This window comes from Vidua chalybeata, chromosome 12, assembly GCF_026979565.1.
Source record: "Vidua chalybeata isolate OUT-0048 chromosome 12, bVidCha1 merged haplotype, whole genome shotgun sequence".
NCBI lineage: Eukaryota > Metazoa > Chordata > Aves > Passeriformes > Viduidae > Vidua > Vidua chalybeata.
Genome location: NC_071541.1, coordinates 1628663 through 1647320, shown reverse-complemented (window position 1 = coordinate 1647320; position 18658 = coordinate 1628663). Strand labels below are relative to the sequence as shown.

General features: G+C 46.3%; 1 protein-coding gene across 1 annotated transcript in view; it reads left to right on the top strand.

Annotated features, from left to right (window-relative positions):
- ITPR1 (inositol 1,4,5-trisphosphate receptor type 1) overlaps positions 1–18658 on the top strand; it is a 159785-nt gene that overhangs the window by 3898 nt on the left and 137229 nt on the right. Inside the window, exons 2-3 of the mRNA XM_053953544.1 lie at positions 4069–4176; positions 7778–7848. Coding sequence (XP_053809519.1) covers positions 4069–4176; positions 7778–7848 — 179 coding nt within the window. The remainder of the gene's footprint in view (positions 1–4068; positions 4177–7777; positions 7849–18658) is intronic.

Here is an 18658-nt window from a genome sequence, read left to right as displayed (position 1 = left end):
ATGTTTCTTTTGTAGCCTGGCAAGTCCTTCTGTCTGTTAAAGTGGGAAAATAACATTATTTTTACAGCTTGGGTTGCCACCTGAGTTAAGCTGCTTGGAAAAACCTGCCTTCATTTTTGCTAGATAATGCCATGCTTATCAGTGCTTCATCTTTGATTTTTTTTTTTTTTTTTTAAAGTGAGTTTACCTAGAGGGAATCTTGTTTTCCTGCAGTGTTTAAGGGGAAGAGGAGGACAACGCTCCCTGGGTAACGCTGCCGTGTTTCAGCTGGAGCAGGATGAATTTCCTGCAGGAATCCCCTCTTGCAGGGCTGTGAGAGTGCCATTAAAACTGGGATTATGCACAGAATAACTGCAAATGTTCTCTTAGGGCCGTCCCCTCATCTAGTATAAATCAGTTGCTCTTGGCACTGGCGTATCTAAAATAAATAAACAGTGGGGTAATGGTTGTATTTGTCTGTGGAGCACAATTGCCTTTCCAGCAGCGTGATCGTGCTGTACCCAGGAGAGCCAGGTACTGGCAGGGTGTGAAAATCCTCCTGTCCTGCACTTCCAGGGAGTTCTGATGGTGGTCCCTGTCTGTGGTCAGTGCCTTGGGGAGGGCAGTGTCCCCTCCACAGCCAGGGGGACACCCACGGATGCTCTGAGTGACGTGCCCAGGAGCAGACCTGTTCTCCTCAGTCCCTGTGGCCTCCCTGTGCTGTGAACTCGGGATAAATGTGCCAAGGCTGACAGATTTTTACTGCCTCCGCTTCTGGCTTGTCCTGCTGGAGAAAATAATCAAAAATGACCCCCACAGAGGTCTGATTTTGGGAGGATTAGCATGGTCAGCTGTTGTTGACAGCATCTTTTAGGAAAAGGTTGTCAAAGTGGGTACCTGGGAACTTTGCTCTTAAAAACTTTCCACTTCCACTTTTTTGCTTTCACATTTCCCAGTTGTCAGAGGTAGGAAAAAGCTCCATTTGAGGTGGCTGATCATTCAGCATGTGATGCCAGTAGCTGGAGTGGTTTTGTTCATCCCTTGTGAGGAGACTGTGAAAAGCTTTGAAGCTCACTCAGTGTAGCAATGACTCTGTTCCCTCCTGAGTGGGGAGGCCTGTGGGGTCACTGAGTCCCTTCTCCATCTGCCAGTCCAGCGAGGTCCTGAGCCCTGGCCAGGCTGAGCAGCAGCATTTGGAGGGAGAGGTGTCAGTGGGACTGGTTTTGGCTATTAAAAAATAGAGGTGTCAGTGGGACTGGTTTTGGCTATTAAAAAATAGAGGTAGCCAGTGTTCAATTTGACTGTGGGGAAGCTTGAGGATAAATCAGTATTTTATAAGAGGCTCACCCCGGTGGGATTTGGCTCCCTGCTTCCCGAGGTGGTGGAGCATCTCCTGGTGTGTTGGAGATGACATCGCACTGATGGCTGTTAGAAAAGTATTCAGCAATCCCAGAGAAGGGGCAGTGAGGACTTACGTGGTGATTAAGCCTTGGGAAAGAAGGTTGTTGTAGCCAGATCAGCCCTTTGTAAAGCCTGACTCCGGCCAAGCTGGAGTTTTGAGGAGCACAGCTCTCCTGGGGGGGAGCAGCACAGGCTGGGGTTCCAGGCTGCACCCCAACCCCAGCTCTGCAGGGATGCCTTTGCAAGCTCAGCCAGGAATTCTGAGGATGATCTGGTGAAGAGCTCAGCTGTTCAATTCACTGAACTGCTGCCAGGCTTAACCTGACACCTTTCTGATCTCCAGAACTCCGTGATGGTTCTGGGTAAAGCTGATAATTTTATTAGTGGAATTGTCAGTAAATTGCAGAGGAGCTTTTTTCAGGAGTTACACTATCACCATATGTCAGAGCTACAATTTCATGGTATGGTGGGGTCTTCCTCGGTGAAGAAAATGTGACAGAATTGAGGCTGTATCCTGGAAAGTGGTGCAGGAATTCGCATGTCCATCCCTGAGCCTGGTTTTGGGCAATGGTCTGAGATATTTTTTTTTTCCCCTGACAAGAAAAAATCTCTGATGGGAGTCAGTAATTTTGACTTTCACATTCCCTTGGTAACAGCTGTGATGAACATCTGCCTCTTGTGAGGAAAAAGTAATCCCCCCCTCAGCCTGGAAAGGAAACCTTAATGCCAGGTGAAAGGGTTAATTTAGGTGTATCTGTGGGTTTTGTTGGCTTAGACAGCTTTTACTTTGGGCTGCCCTAATTAAGGGCTGAGCCTCATTTTGAGGGATGAAAAGTTTTTCAGTCTGAAGTTGGTAGTTTAACATCCAAGTCAGGAAATGGGGAAAGTTGTATTTCCAGTGCTGCTAATTCAGTCACTCTGCATATTTCTGTATGTTTCTTGGCACAGATCTTAAAATAGGTAGCAGTGTTTTTCTGTCCACTTTTCAAGAAAGAACGGGATCAGACTGTGCAACATGCAGTGGCTGAAGGACTTGGCATTTAACAAGCAGCCTGGAGCCCAAGGGTTTGGTTTTGTGTGCACCCAGATTTGATTCCAGAGGAGCTGAGACCCCTTTACCTGCTTGTCAGCCTGGCCTGTTATCTCTTGGTTTTCCTGGATTTGCTTTTCATTGTACCTGTGACACAGATTTGTGGGGATAGAATGTCTGTGGTGTGCTTTGATTTAATAATAATGAAAGTTGTTGTTGGTATTCCCAGCAGCACAGGTCCTTTGGGAGTGAGGAGGGGGAGCTTTTCAGAAGAAAAGTGTAACTTCAGGTTTTTATTGCCCTTTCAGAGCTGCAAACATCACCTTTTAGGACTCCATGAATTTGTCCTTGTTGAGCTCCAAGCTTGCCTAACAACCTGATCCTTATGCTTTTGGTAAACAAGATAATGCCCAGGGAAAGGGGATATTTATCCCTCTACAGGCAGGGCTGTGCTCTAGAATAAGCAGAATTTCCTGCTGCTCACTTCTTCTGCTCCAAGACGGTTGAGAACCTCTTTGGGTGTGATGGAGAGAGATGGAGGAGGTGTTTTGAGTTCTTTTTTCCTCAGCTGTGGGAGCGTGGCCCTGGGCAGTGTTGGCTGCCAGGAGGAGCAGCTTGGAAGAGCCTTGGTGCTCCTGCTCTTTGTAACCTCAAGCACAGGAGCTGCTTGGGCCTTTTGAACTCGGTGATCAAAAAGCAGGGCTTGGGAGGATCTCCAGGAAACCAGTAAACAGGCTTGGGAAAGAGGTCTTTGAAAATCTGTTCCGTTGGGTTTTTTATCCGGGCTCGTGTTGGCTCTTTGTTGCTGTGACAGATTGAAACTCAATTTTTTTTTCTATATTTATTGAAATGACAGGTGGATTCTGTGTCACTTGGACTTGGGGCTTTAGAGAAAATCAAGTTCTTAATACAGCTGAAGTTGGCAACACTCAGTGTCTGTCTCCTCAGTGTTACATTTAAGCCATGTATTTTAAACCCAGGATTGAAGTATTACTGATTTCACAGGGATTTGGTTTCCTGATAAAGCATTTGACTTGGGAAAAACATTAATCTTTGTTTTAACATGCAAAATCTGTTGTCAGGCTTGCTGAGTGGGTCTTCACCTAATTCTGGTTTTGGGACTGCAGGTCTAAGCAGGAGGCTGCTGGTGTCATGTCAAAATTTTGTCCAAAAATGTTGCCATGAATCCAGTCAATATTTTGAATTTCTCAGGAGCACCATTCCAGCACAAAGGAGAACCTTTAAAGGACGCTTAAACTTGCCTTTAATTGTGGCAAAGAAGCATAATTTAGATACAAATATGGCTCTAACTGAAGCAGTCCCCTCTCCCCTTTTCCCTCTGGCAGGTGGGATGGAATGGGTTGGTGCAGCTGCACTGAAATCCAGCATCCTCTGGGATGAATGCCTGCCTGTGAAACAGTCCCACGTGGAATGGGATGCCAGTAGCTGCTTGTTTTTCCCTGGTTTATTTTTCCAAGCAAGCACTCTGGCCTGCTGGGTTTTCTTTGATACCTGAAGTTCCTCTGCGAGAACTTGCTCGGTTTTTCAAACAAACCAGCAATCAAAGGCAAAGGCTTCTGTTGCTGTAACCTCTGGTAGCTGCACCAAAGAATTCTGCCTGATTAATGCTGTGCTTTATTCTTTATTCTTTCTTCCAGGGGCAGTAAGCCAGAGATGACTGACAAGATGTCGAGCTTCCTTCATATTGGAGATATTTGTTCTCTCTATGCAGAGGGCTCAACAAATGGATTTATTAGCACTTTGGGGTAAGAACAGCTGTTCTCTTGTATTAAAAAGAAGGACTAGCAGAGTCCTCAGTTAGCTCTCCTGAGCCTGATCCCAGGGAATGCTGGCTAAAGCAAGGGAGCTTTATGGATAGATTTGGCCCTGAATTTAAAAATGGCCTAAAGTGAATATGGCAAGGTAGATTTTGGGAGGCTGGAGAGTGTATCCGTGGCTGTGGTGCAGTTTTATGTCCTTGGTGGGGAGGAAGAACCTGGTCAGGTGAAGGGCTGGAGGGGAATGAATGCAATCCAGTGATTTTCATGTTGTTGTCTGTCCCGTGTCTGTCCGTGTGTCCCGTCTGTCCCTCCCTGCTCCTTCCCCCAGTCAGGGATGAACAGACCCCAGTGCACTCTGCTGACTGCACAAAGGATGTAGCATAGGCAATGGAAATAGTGTAAAAATTATATATATCTAACAAAAAAAATAAATCATATCCCCGAGCCAAGTGGTTTAAATACCAGTAACTCACCACTACAGCTAGTTTGGCCTTAAAATTGAGGTTTAATTTGAGGTTTCTCCTACAAACAAAATTGTTTTTCTCCTATCAAAGGAGAAGATGTTTTGACCCTTGTGCTTTGCCAGACTCTGGAGCTGCAGTGGGAGCTGTGTTGTGCCAGCTCCTGCCCCCTGTGCTTCCCACAGAGCCCCTTTGTGCTGCCTTCCACAAGGACACGGGCGGGTGCTCTGGAGCAGGGAGAAGTGAATGCTACTCCTTAACCAAAAAAAAAAACTTTTCACGTGGAAAAAACACCAGCTGGCAGAGCAGGGCCATGGGATTGGAAGGCAGCTCTGAGGAGGGCCAGGGAATGTTTGATCCTGCTGAGGAGGAACCTCTGCAAACATCAGGAGCTGGGTGCTGCTTGGGGAGGAGCCCTTGCAGGGTGAGAAGCTCCAGGAGCACCTCTGGCCCCTGTTGCCATGGGTGGGAGCAGCGTGTGGCACACGGGGCTGTGCCCAACGAGGGGCACACACACAACCTGCTCTTCCTCATTTCCAGTAGCCCTAAGGGGCTCAGGGTGGGTACAGTCACAGCACATTTTTTTGATGCCTACAGTCCAGATGGAGCTCCCAAGCAGGGTACAGAGTCAGCATCCTGGTAAGTGCCTCGGCAGGAGGCGATGGGCTGGAATCTCACCTGAGTGACTCCAAACTAACTTGTAGGTTTAGTCCTCTAGCTATTAGGATTCTGGAAAATAAGGGGGCAGAGAAGGAAGCAGACACTGAAGATGCACCATGATCTATTATAGGAAAGAGAAGAAAATATGGGATGCTGCCAGAAAGGAGAGAAGGTATGATAAAAGCAGGGGATGTAGTAAGTAGGGTTGGTCGAATAGTATTTGGCAAATGTATTTGACAAATTTCCCAGGTCCTCGTCAAATATGACACGTGCACTCTGCAGCCCTGGATCAGCTGTGTAACGGGCCAAATACTATCTGCTGAACACTGGCAACATGAATTATCCTCTACATCTGCCTATCGTTTCTCCTGCCAGTCCTGAAGCGAGTTTGGCAGTAAATGACTCCAGACCAAGTAGAAAGTTGTTATGCCATGTGGAATCCCACGCGGTGCATGATGAACAGTACGCAGTGGCTGTGGCTTCTGATGGCATTGCTGATGTTTTTCACCATGGGTAGTCCTTGTGGACATGACAGGCCCCAAGCACGTGTATTTCCTAGGCTTGATGAGTTCTTCTCATGGCAGGCCTAAAGACCCCTCAGTGTTGGAGCCTCCTCTTTGATTTGGTTAGTGCTGTTTTAAGGTAACTGCATTCTGTAATGGCCACGTATCTCTGAGCCTAATTTGAGCCAGAAATCCTAATTGCTATGTGAAACATGAAATGCGTTATCATCTTAATAAGCCTTTGTAATCAAATTAGTTTTGTCCCATATTTAATTTAGTCTTTGTCCTGGAGAAAATTAAAGCAGCAAAGGAAAGATTTGGTGTAATTGTCCTCCAGCCCATGTGGAGTTCTGACAGTCTGATGTCATAACGATGTGTAATGACTTGTTATGTGCTTCCTGAAGGTTGAGGAGCAGATCCCACTCTACATTCTAATGCTGTCCTAAATCTCTGAAGAGTCTTCCTATTGAATATTCCTATGACATGTTGCTTAATCAGAGCTTTACTCTTGCTGTTTCCCAAACTCAGTGCTGTCATCATGATGATTACTGGTGTACAATATATCCTCTTCCGTGTTTCTCACCCTGTAAAATTTTCCTCTTACCAGTTTGGGAAGTTCCTCTTTTCTTTCAACTTAATCTCAGATGAGAGGGATATGTTGCACTGAGATTATCTGTATGGGATGATCAGAGTAACCTATTTCCTTGATATTTTTGGCCCTTTGTTCACCAGAAGCAGGTGCTTCAGCTCTAATGTTAATACCATTCATGTTGGAGCACCTATATATATATACAGTACTGAGTAGGGAGAAAATCCATGGGGAAAAAGCAATTCACTCTGAATGTTTGCATACGCAAATTTTAGATGCATAAAACTGTTGAGCCCTCTTAGTTTCTCTGATCTCTTAATTTTCATGCACTTCCTTATTTTCTCTAATTGTTGTCTCCAGATGCTCCCTGCATGTGAGCAGCCTCTGCAAGGAACAACTCTCATATTCTAGGTCTCAGTCTTCCTCAAGTTGATTCTGCATGAGAATGGACCTCTCAAACCTTTGACCTTGGAGTTTTACTTTCTACGTTTGTGTAGAAAGCCTCTTTGACAGATTGGTTGTAAGGGGCCAAATTGAGTCATTTAGGATCAAATCAAACCCCAAAGGGTTTGGTTGCAGGTGCAATTTTCCAGTTTGGACGCAGTGTTTGGGAAAAGCCCAATTCCACCTTGATCCAAAGCTGCTCAGGCAGAGCAGTGAGAACAAGGGGCTTCCTAAGTATTCCCTTTTATTCTGTGGGATTTCACCTGACCCTGTGGGGGTTGTGCAGGGACAGACAGCTCTGTCCTGGCATTCCCTCTTGGAATCTCTTGGCTTTGCTTGTCCAGCTCCCTCTCTTCCTGGCAGAACAGGAGGAGGTTGGCTCAATCCCTCAACTCACCTCGTGTTTGGCTGCTGAGCAGGAGGGTACATTTGTGCCTTCCTTTCTCTCAGGAGTCAGTTTTTATTGTGGCAGTGACCGTCCCTGCCATTTCTTGATACTTGAGGGGCCACAGGGTCGGTGTCCAGTTTGCATAGCTGTCATATTTTCCTGTTCTCTATTCATATAAACACATTTGCAGCATGACTCAAATCTGTCCAAGAGGCAGGAGCTGTCCTGAGGCTGTCTGTCACCTCCCTAGAATATGGGCTGTTCTGTCTGCACCTCGAGCAGGGGACATAAGGATGATGCAGAACACAGGAGCAATGACTTATTTATTGTCCCACCTACCAGGAGCATAGCTCTGGGCAACAGTAAAAATTAGCTGCATGCTTCTTGGAGAGATCTGGCATAAGTTGGCATTTGGGGAATGTCTTCTGCTGAAGTGGCCACTCGGATGAAATATTGCGAGTGAACGACTTTGGTTTTGTTGGCGAGGATGGAAGGGGCTGCAGGGGGATGGAATCTCACTTCACTGCTCATTTCTTTGCAGCCTTGTGGATGATCGGTGTGTTGTACAGCCAGAAGCAGGTGATCTTAACAACCCACCCAAAAAATTCAGAGGTAAGTTGGTCAGACAGCTCCTTGCCCTTCTGCTTGGAAATGGTTCTTCGTTTTGTGCGGTGATGTGTAACAGTTTCTGACCTCCCTGCTTTCTGGAGCATATTTTAATGTCATCTTCTTCCATGAATGACAGCTCACGAGCAAAAACGTGTGTGTTGAATGTCTGTGGGACTGTGGTGGTCTAACCTGAGTCAGCCCCACCCAGTGGGATGGGGGATGAATTGGGAGGGGAAGAGTGTTCAGATAGAGCACTTTGGTAGATAAAGGAAAAGCTTCCTGCAGCAGCAAAGCAGAAGAGTGAATTGATTCCCCATTTCCCATGGGCAGGCAGGTGTTGGGCCAAGACAAATGCCACCTCTACAGGCACTCCCAGCTCTGTGTCCTGGTGTGATGCCCAAGGTCTGGGACATCCCTGGGCTTGGCTGTGCCCCCCAGCTCCTCTTGCACCCCCAGCCCTCGCAGGGGAGGTGAGGAGCAGAGATCTGCTCAGCAGTAACTGAAACGTGCCTGTGTTAGCAACAGCTGCCAGCACAAATCCAAAATGTGGCTCTACCAGCTACTGCAAGGAAAACTAACTCTGTCCCAGCCAGAGCCAGGAATGAAGAAGGCTTCGTGAGGGGATGGGGTTGATGTTGTCAGTTGTGTGCCTTTTAGATCTGTCCAAATGTTCACAATCCCTGGGAATTTCATTTCTTTTTCTCCATTCTATCACACATTCTTTCTAATTACCCAGTACCAAACCTCAGGGAGGAGGAAAATAAAAAGGAGCAAGTGTTTGCCGCAACTATTGTTGCCTGACCTAATTTGACATGAGCTACCTTGGGCTTTGCTTTCATTCTGCCAGGAAACTTATGCTCAATGATAAGAAATTAGTGCTCAGCTTTTCAGTTTGGCCAGGACTGACTTGTGCAAGAAAGGCCTCAGGAAGAGAAGCACTCCCTGGGATTTTGTTTGCAGAGATCTTGAATTATTTTTCTCACCCCTGGGTTGCATCTTTTACCCAGAGGATAACTCAGCCAAATATTCTACAATTTTGGTCTGGATTTTATCGTTTCAGGTGTAGCAGCAACTGTGTGTCTTGTTTCTTTGGATGAATCTTTTTTCCTTGGTTATGCTTTGCCTTTATCAGGGTCTCAGAATCACCAAAATTCTATTCAGGTTTGGTCAGAACTGCAGGTGATTGCCCTTGAAAATCATGTACAGTCTGTACTGCTAGTTTTGCTTGCTGTAATTTGGGTGGTTTTGGGTTTTTTTTTTTTTGCCATGACATGATGTCGCATATAATGAAGCTCTCCTTTTAAAATACTGCTGAAATCTGTGAGCTCTTGTTGGTTTCTCTCCCTTTTTCCTGGAAAACTGAAGAGCTGATAATTGAAACACTAAAGAGGCAACCTGGGGAAGTTTCAGCATTCAGTGGTAAGCTCTCCAAGAAAGAACAATGTTATGTGGAGCAGAGCCTTGACTTTTGAGGCATTCTTGATGCTAAAATCATGTGGAAGAATAAAGGCAGGTTTGACTGAGACTGCTGAGTGCAGAAGGAGGTGGAGGGAGAGACAGAGAGAGAGGAAAGAATGAGAAAAAGGCAATTCTTGCTAGCACAGTTTAGGAACTGCAAGTACAGAGAGACATTTGTCTGACATAAAACACCGTGGTTAGACATTGTAAATGTTCTCATATTACTTATAATTTATACAGGGAGAAAGAATGGTGTGAACCTTTTCCAACCTTTGTAGTTACTTCAGTGAAGCTTTCATGGGGAGGTTTATGCTTAATGTTAAATGGCAACAAAAGTCATAAAATTTTAGCAGGCTTTTCTCTTATTTATACACATACTTGGTGAGTGTAGTCTGAGATAAAATGCTTTCTGTGGTAAATACATTCAGAAGAAGTAATAGTGGAGTTTATCACCTCATCTTCACCAGAAATGGAAAATACTCCATTTTTATGCAGCAGTTGGGTGGGGCTTGGAGCAGCCTGGGATGGGGGAAGGTGTCCCTGCCATGGCAGGGGGTGGCATGGGATGAGTTTTGAGGTCCCTTCCAGCCCAAACCATCCTGTGAATCATGCTGGTCATCACAGCAGTTGCAGGCCTGAGGAGTGGGGTCGGGCACTGGTGGTTATGAAGGAATGTTCAGAAATCTTCTCGGAGCAAGAAGAAAATGAATCAAATGGAAGTGACTTGGATTCTGCCCTTACAGAGGACTGGGAAAACACTTCTGTGGTTGTGTGACCTGGTTTATGTCCCTGTGCTCCAAGGTGTCCAGGTGCAGGTCAGTCCCCTCCTGGGAGGGACACTGAGCCTCTCACCTTTGGCCAGGCCTGGGGATCTTCTTTTTGGTACCATTATTTTTTGAGAAGTGTCATTCGGAGCTTCTTAGAGCAGATCTGTCCTCCGTGGGCAGGTGTAAAACTGTTGTAAATACAAATTTCATGCTTAATCAACGTGAGGGGAGATCTCTAGAAGCAAGATGGACTGCTTAGATATGCACAGATGACTCCAAGAAAATTCAGTGTGAAACTCAAGCCTGTCTATCCAGTGGCAGAAAGAATCCACCCTGCTTTTTCCTCTAACCACAGGTGCTTCAGGTTGTAAAAAGTCATGTTGCCAAGGCTACATTTAATCCATTGCATCTGATGGCAGCAGCAAGACCCTGCTCCAGAGGAAGGGGGGGAGGATTTTCTTTCTACTTGAGACCCTTGAAATGGAGCAGAGCTGCTGTGCACAGAGTGGGGGTGGGGGTGTGTGCACCATCCCTGTGCCTGCAGAGAGGGATTTGGCAGCAGTGCTTCAGTGTGAGTATATTCTGTCACTAAACACTGGTAACCTGCTGGTGGTGTGAAAATAGCCCTGCCTGAGCAATGTGCTCCTAAAAGCAGCCCCTTCCCAGCTGAGGTGGGGTTTGTGTGCTGGGAATTCACTGCCTGGGGAAGGACTGGCTTGGAGGCAGCGGGGGAATGGGGATGTGAGCGTGGTGGGACAGCAGGGAAGGAGCAGAGGGATCCTGGGGACACCAGGACTGCCTTTGTTGTTGACAGAAGTTGTGGGAAAAATTGACTCACAGATGGAGCTGGTGGTGGGGGAGCCCTGGAGAGGGTGAGGTGCAAGAGGCAGCTGAGAGTTGGGTGGGGGTTGATATTCAGAGTTGGAGAGTGGAGTAAAAGTCTAAATGAGATGGTTAAAAAAGAATTCCAGGGTTATTAGATGGAAAAAAAAGTGAAGTGCTGGAGTTGGAAAGAGCTCCAGAGGAAGGTAGAGCAGCACACTCACTCCTGTGAGTATTTACCTGCATTTATTTCACATGTTAAATGCTGTGGTGCCCCTAGGTCATTAAAATCTTAAAATATTCATTTGATCACTGAAAGGTGTGAAGGCTGATTCTTTTTCTTACTATTTTCCATCCCAAGCAGAATTATTTAGCACCTGTGGTCAGTGGTTTGAGGTTGTATGGCAATTATGGTCTAAGATTTCAGTGGATTTTTTTTTTTTTTTATTCTGGCTTTCTATGTCCACTTTAAATACAGTGGTTTGGGTGTGTTTGGGTTTTTTTCAAGTACAGCATTTCTCTGGCCCTTCGTGTGTCCAGCTCCAAACAATTCAAAAGTCCTCTAAAACTGCTTTTCAAAATGTGAAGACTGAAGAGTGCATTCATTAGGGTGTTTTTTGTTAATAATGTTAATATGCAAAAGAGGTTTTTTTTTTTACTTAAGTGTTGTAAATGTACTGTGTACAGATGAGATTCCTGGAAGAAATCCTACTTGTATGAATCTCCAAAAAAAGAAAGTGTGACATCCCCTTAGTTATCTGCACTTTTTGAAACAGAAAAGACATCTGATGTTTTTATTAAGCACTAATTGCCATCTTTGAGTGTGACTGTGCAGCTGAAGAGTGGCTGTAAATGCATTTCCTTTTAACGTGCGTGGACTGATGTGGGAAGCGTGAGCTGGGCTGAAGCCCCGTGTTTCACTGGAGATCATTCACAACACAGAGATGCTTATTCCCGCAGTGAAACGCAGCCCTGCCGTGGTGCTGGAGCTGCAGCAGAGCCCGGGGCTGCTGCTTTGGGGCTGGAGCTGCTGGTTTGTGCTCTCAGCGAGCTGGACCGCGCGTTCGCTGAGGTTTATTTGTGTTCGCTCCTGCTGGAGCGCGGCCCCGCGCAAAGCCAAACGTGTTTGTTTTAATGCAAGACGCTGCTACTACAGCAGAACAGTCTGTCTGACAGGCTTCTCAGGAAACTCCTTGCAGCTCTTTATTTGGGATGCAGAGCTGCCTGCCAGCCTTCCAGCAGCTCTGCAATAGCTGCTGGAAACTCTGGCAGAAAGGGCACTCACTGGGTTAATTTGTCCAGCAGCTCCCTCCTTCCAGAACATTGTTTTAGTAGTTGCTGGGCAACACTCTTTTTTTGGCAAGATGTTCAAGGAATGAACCCATATCTTAGACTTAAAATACCCTCATGGCGAAGCAGAAGAGGAGTAGTTCAAATTCTGTTTGTTCTCTTGATCCTAATCCACGCTGTGCTCCCGTGGCTGCTGCCTCTGCAGGTGTTGGGGGCCAGCCCTGGGGGCTCAGCCTCGGGGCTGCAGCAGGAGGAACTCCCCAGGCAGCTTTAATTTATAATGATATGGGGATAAAAGCTGTATTTACCATGGATCATGGAATGGCTCGGCTTGGAAGGGACCTTATATTTCATCCAGTGCCACCCCTGCCATGGCAGGGACACCTCCCACTGTCCCAGGCTGCTCCCAGCCCCAATGTCCAGCCTGGCCTTGGGCACTTCCAGGGATCCAGGGGCAGCCCCAGCTGCTCTGGGCACCCTGTGCCAGGGCCTCTCACCCTCCCAGGCAACAATTCCTTCCCAATATCCACAGCTGTGATAGATGTTCTTGAGTTATGCCTGTGCTCAGCACTGATGAAGTCAAGGTGCTTCTCCCCGGCAGAAATGTTTTTTTATTTTGTCCTTTGTAGCTGTGCTGTCGCTGATCTGAAGCCTCCCCACTCCTGCTTTGTGTTACATGAAGGGAACTCCATATGAAGGAAAAATATGAAGGAAATCTGTGATTCATGCAGGTCTGCTGGAGGCCCTGGAATTCTGTTGCACACATACACATTATTTACCCTTATTTAGCCAGGGCAAGCTTGTTTATGCTTTGGCATCAGGGCTGAGATTAGGGATTCTTTCAGCTGGAGGGTCACAGACATAATTTCCCCAAACACTTCTGAAAATTAAAAAACAAGCTAAAAAAAAAAAAATAACCAGGTCTCTCTGCCTGTTGGTTTTGGAGGAGTATGAGCAGCAGGTAGTGCCCTTTGGGGTGGTTCAGTGCCAATCCCTGTGTTCAGCAGGAGTTTTCTGTGGGATCAGGATCAGCCTGAGGCTCCTGTGGGCAGCCTGGTGCTCTCCACGCACACTTTTCCTGCTCTGCTGTGGTGGAGGGGATGATATCAGCTTTTAAAACTTGGATGTGAAATAGCCTGAATTGTTTGCCTCTCTCAGCTGTGTTGGAGTGGGTGTTCTGCAGAGGTTTGAGCTGGAGTGATGGTGAAGAGCATGGGATAGACCTGAGCTGCACAGCCAGGTCTGGGCTTCTTTTCCTTCTGAACATGGAGTTTCTAATGCTGCTGAAATGCTTGGATGCATTAATTAAAGCGCCTGGATTCCTTTAAGAAATATTTAAACTAGAGTCTAAATATGGCTTTTTGTTCCCCCTCTGATAGTAGCAGTTCAAATAGCAGGATTTGTTTGTCGTGCAGGAAGCAGAACTTTGGGGAGTGCCTGAGTGCTGAGGCCAGAGCCTTCTTGCAGAGACATCCATCACTTGCAATAGAAACTCCTTTCCAATTTTGAGATGTCCAAATCAGATTAAAATGCCCGTGCTGAATACCAGAAGTAGAAAGTGGAGCATAATAGTGAATACCTACTAAACAACTTCTGTTCTACAGCAAACACCATAAAAAGAAAAAGATGCCTCTCACCCCCTTTTCAAACAGGATAAAATCAAAACAAGAAGTGTAAAATCAAAATAAGTTAAGTTGTTTGATGGAAGAGAAAAATGATAAAAATACAGTCTGTTGTTGTGCCTATAATTTTTTTTAATTCAAAATTGAAGCATTGAGCATTTTGAGTAAAAAAAAATCTTTCAGTCTTGCTGAATTAGGATGTAGTTAAATCTGAAATACATTTTGCTGCCTTGATGAGGAATCTTTCAGTATTTATAGAGCTGCTCTAGAAAACTGCCAACTTGTATGCATTTGAATTTGCTGCCCTTTATAAGATGAAGAAATCCTGAATCCTGTCTCTGAATTGTGAAACTTTAGCCCACTGCAGCCTACGTGCAAGCAGATGTTGGGGACAATTGTCACTGCAGCATTTAGATATTAAAAAACAAAAAGCTGGGAAGTTGGAAGTGTTGCTTTTCCTTGCAGACAAGTTTGCTTTATATCTGCTAAGGCTTGGGATGCCCTGACTGGGGGGATGCAGGAATCAATGGCAAGGTTGGTTGGGTTTTTTATAGTGGAGGGTGAATTGGAAAGCTGTTTTTATTTCATTTCCCACATCTCTCTTAGTGGTTCCTTACTGGCCTGTGAAGCCAGACAAGGAATGAACCCATATCTTAGGGTTCATTCTAGTTTGTGGGAAATTATTTGTGCTGGAGGACCAGGATACCCCAAAGACATCCTGACTCTGTGGTGCTTTGTTAGCCAGAGGAGCTGTGCCTGCCCTGGCAGTGTCCCAGGCCAGGTTGGACAGGGCTGGGGCAGTGGGAGGTGTCCCTGCCATGGCAGGCTGGGAATGAGATGAGCTTTAAGGTCCCTCCCAACCCAAACCCTTCAGATATTTATTGTAAATGCAGGTGATCCCAGTGGGAAGAAATGCTGATGTGTGACTGCAGCTCAGAAGGCTGAATGATTTCTTTATTAGAACTATGCTATCATACATTAATATACTCTTTAAAGGAGATACTAAAACTACAAACCTACTGTTCTAACTCCCATATCTCACTCACAACTCGTGCCCCTCTCTGAGAGCCCAGCCACAGGTGGGTTGGGTTGGATTGGGTTGGATTGGGTTGGATTGGGTTGGGTTGGATTGGGTTGGGTTGGATTGGCCACCAGGCTCAAACAATCCTCACCAGAATCCAACCAAGCAATCACCCCAGGTAAACAATTCTCCAAGCACATTCCACATGGGAAAACAAGGAGCAGAAATAGAAATTGTTTTCTCTTTCTTCTCTCTGTGCTCCTCTATGAAAAAATCCTGAGAGAGAGAAGAATGTGTCTGCCACAGGGATTCTGTGTTGATGTGCTTAGCAGAGATAAATGACTGGCTGAGCAATCACTGACTTCATTAAGGGGCTGGGATTTTTTCTGTGTCCCACTGATGGGGTGCTGAGATGGATGGGAAGGGTCTGTGTGGCACAGTCCAGCTCGGTGTGACAGCTGGGGACAGAGGAGGAGCTGGCTCTGTGAGCACAGAGACTGCCTGGGCTGTGTTTCCCTGCTGCTCTGTCCTGGAGTCCTGTGGCCAAACAGCTGCCTGCCAACTTGTGGCCTCCAAGTGCTTTCATCTGGGATGTTTTGCACGGAGAAGAAGGCAGAGCAAAGCCCCTTTGAAACAGAAGGTGCCATTAATTTGCATAACTGGAAGGCTGTGTGAAACCCAATCTGTTGGTTCAGGTACAGCAGAGGAAGGAGAGGGGATTTAATTTATTATTTTCTCTCTCCTGGGGAGAAGTTTGATCTGTGCACTTGGGGGTGGCAGTTCCATCCTGACGTGTCCCTGTGTGGGACAAGGGGGGTTGACTGTGCCCAGAACTGGAGAAATAAGCAAAATGCTCTTTTGAGCACTTATTCTTTCTCAACTCCTGCAGGTCTGAGCCTTTTCCCTGTGGAAAGCTCAGGGTATTTCAGGTAGGATCGAGGAAGGGGTTGCCAAAAAGCAATGCTGAGCTATTAAGTAGAGCAGTTCTGTTAATAAACCTGGTCCCAACCTTGTAGACAAAAGAATACTGTGGCTTTGTTGCCATAGTTTCAGTGCAAAATCTGACCTTAGCTACAATAACATTCGGTTAGAAAGAACTAGCTAATCAGTTTGCTAAAATTAGTGTGTTCCCTAGTACATAAGCCAGTATGAACAGGATATTTAATGAAATATTATACTTAGTCACAAGAGCCCAAGGGAGTGAAATGCCTTGATGAATTGTGGGGGTGGGGTGACATTGGTGCCTATCTTTTAATATAGCAAACCTATTAAAATTTGTGGTTCACTTAATATTTAGAGTAGTAAAGTGTGTTCTTCTGTGCACCCCATTGGTTTTGCTCGGTTCCTTTTGAGAGACTGAGTCTGTTCTGAGAGCTGGCAGGGTGGAGGTGCTGGGGAGTCTCATCAATGCCAAGCACTTGCAGAGGACCTTCAGGTAAACCTCAGGCTGGGTGCTGTGTCTGCTGCCAGCACAGCCTCTGCTCTGCAGGGGAAGGAGTCTCACCCGTTTCGAAGGACGCAGACAGATGGATAATGTCAGCAATTGTGTGGAAAAAAACCCTGTGTGTGAGGACAGAGGTCTCCCAGGTACTGGGAACATCCTGAGCTGTACATTCATTATCTAAAGTGCTGAGAGCCTGAAGGGAAAGCCTCAGGTAAAGTGTGGGATGTAAAATCCTGCTGGCGGTCCAGAACACCTCTCTGAGAGTGCATTTATTGTGCCCAGGCTCACTGACCTGGCCCTGGGTGAGATTTTATCCAGCTGTGGTAACCTGGAGCCAAAGATTTGTTTCTTTGCAGTACAAGGAGCTGTGATGAATTCTTGTTCTATTATGTGCAAGTTGGTTATTTGGGTATAAATATAAAAAATACAAAATAGGCAAGGGTGGGAGGCTGGGTGGGCTGTCTGTTCTTCACTCCTGTTTGGAGTTCTTTGGAGCTGTGTTCACCTGCTGTTGGGTGCTTGAGACACCAAGACACACGGGGAAAAGCTTTTTAGACAAGGATCATCTAAATGATGCTTCCCAATTGGGTGGGGGCTTTTGGAATTTGCTAGCCAGTGAGTTACAGTTGCCAGTGGATCATCACCTCTTGTGGCAGGGCTTTGTGGCTGAGGTTAAAAGTGCTGGTAGTCAGCCAAAAGCAGCTGTAGTTCCCTTGAAGACAATCCCAGGACTCAGCTGTGGGCTGTGCTGTGCTGGGTGTGTGGGAGCACAAACGTTTGCTGCCAAATGCACTCAGGTTTGGTTCAGAAAAGCGTTTGCAGCTGGGGAGTGCTGACACTTGCAGGGCTCAGCCTCTTGGCTCCCCTTGGCTTGATGATTCCTGATCAGCACACAGGGAAGGTGTGATCCGTGCTCCTGGATCATCCAAGCCACATCCAGATTTGCGTGTTGACGCTTCAGGAGTTCTGTTTTTAGGTCTGCCTTCCCCAGAAAGCTTTAGGGAGCCACATCTGGCCTCTCAAGCTTTTTCCCCTTGACATGCCTCTGTGGCCAGGTTGGGTTTCCTCTCATCCCTTGATTTGCTGTGGTCATGAGGTGTTTGGTTGTTCAGAGGAGCAGGTGAATGCCCTGTGACACCCTGGGGAGCTCATCTGTGCCAAACTCTTCAGTCTGTTTTGTGTCCTCTCCCTTCTCTTGCTTTTAGGGCACAATGAAGTTCTGTGCTCCTTGCAGTAGCAGGAAATTATAGGAAAAACTTCAATTCTTTTATTTAAAAAACAAGGCTTTATACTTCAAAATGAGTTACAGTTCAAAAATATTTTCAGTTCAGGTTATTTACTTAGGAAGACAAGAGATAAATATGCAAAGTACCCATATCAAGGAGGCCCTACAGGTGCTGTGCCCAAGTGCCACATGGAAGTCATTAGTCCAAGAGGAACCCAACCCCCAAGTTAAATAATTTCACTTCTGATTTTCTGGGCAGCCTGTTTCTCATGGAGCAAGAGTCCTGACTGCAGTGGTGGTGTCACAGGGAGGTACAGCTGTGAGTGCTTGTGTTTGAGAGCAGTCAGAAGGAAAGTGGTGAGGCTGCCAGCAGAGCCAGCCATGAAAATGTGCTGTGATGGCAGGCAGACCTTGCCAGGTGTCCTGAGCAAACACCCTGTGCCACTCACATGCATCTCCCTCCCTTCCCACACTGCTGGAGATGGAATATTCTGCCCTTCTCCTTGCAGGATCTGGGTTCATCCTTCAGCATGAAGTGTGGCACTTAATGTGTCAACGCCTGAGTGTGATCCCTGTCCTCCAGCACCTCCAGCTGCATTCTTCACATTGCTGGGTGGAGATCCAGGTGCCAGTGCTGATCTGTCAAGTTCTTGGTGATTTGGGGCCTGAGTGTATAGAAACCTCCAGTCTTTCCTGCCTGACTTGAAAGTTTGTGATCCAAACTCCAGGAAACAAGTGAGCTGTTGGTGAAGGTTCTTGTCTCTGAAAACTGCTCTGTGTGTTTTTGCCATCCAGAGAGGAATTTGCTGCTTGGAGGTCAGTCTTGAAAAGCACCTGACTGGATCTTTAGGAATAAACTGTTTGTTTCCTTGCTTGGCAGCTGGCTGGCTGGGGGTAGGGAGCTGCAAAAATCCTGGATTGGCTTTAGTGGCCCCTGACAAATGTGTAAAAGAAGCCTTATGTCTCACATGAGTGTGGAAACACCAGAATAGCCATTGCAGACTGACACTGACTGCGGTGTTCCTTGAAAATTTTATTCTGATGAACAACTATTCAGTCAGAGAGGAGCTCGAGGGACTTGTGTGCTAGGGCTAACACTTCTTCATTCCTAATTTGTGAAAACAGTCAGCACTGAGCCCTCAGTGTTGGCAATTATCATCTGTT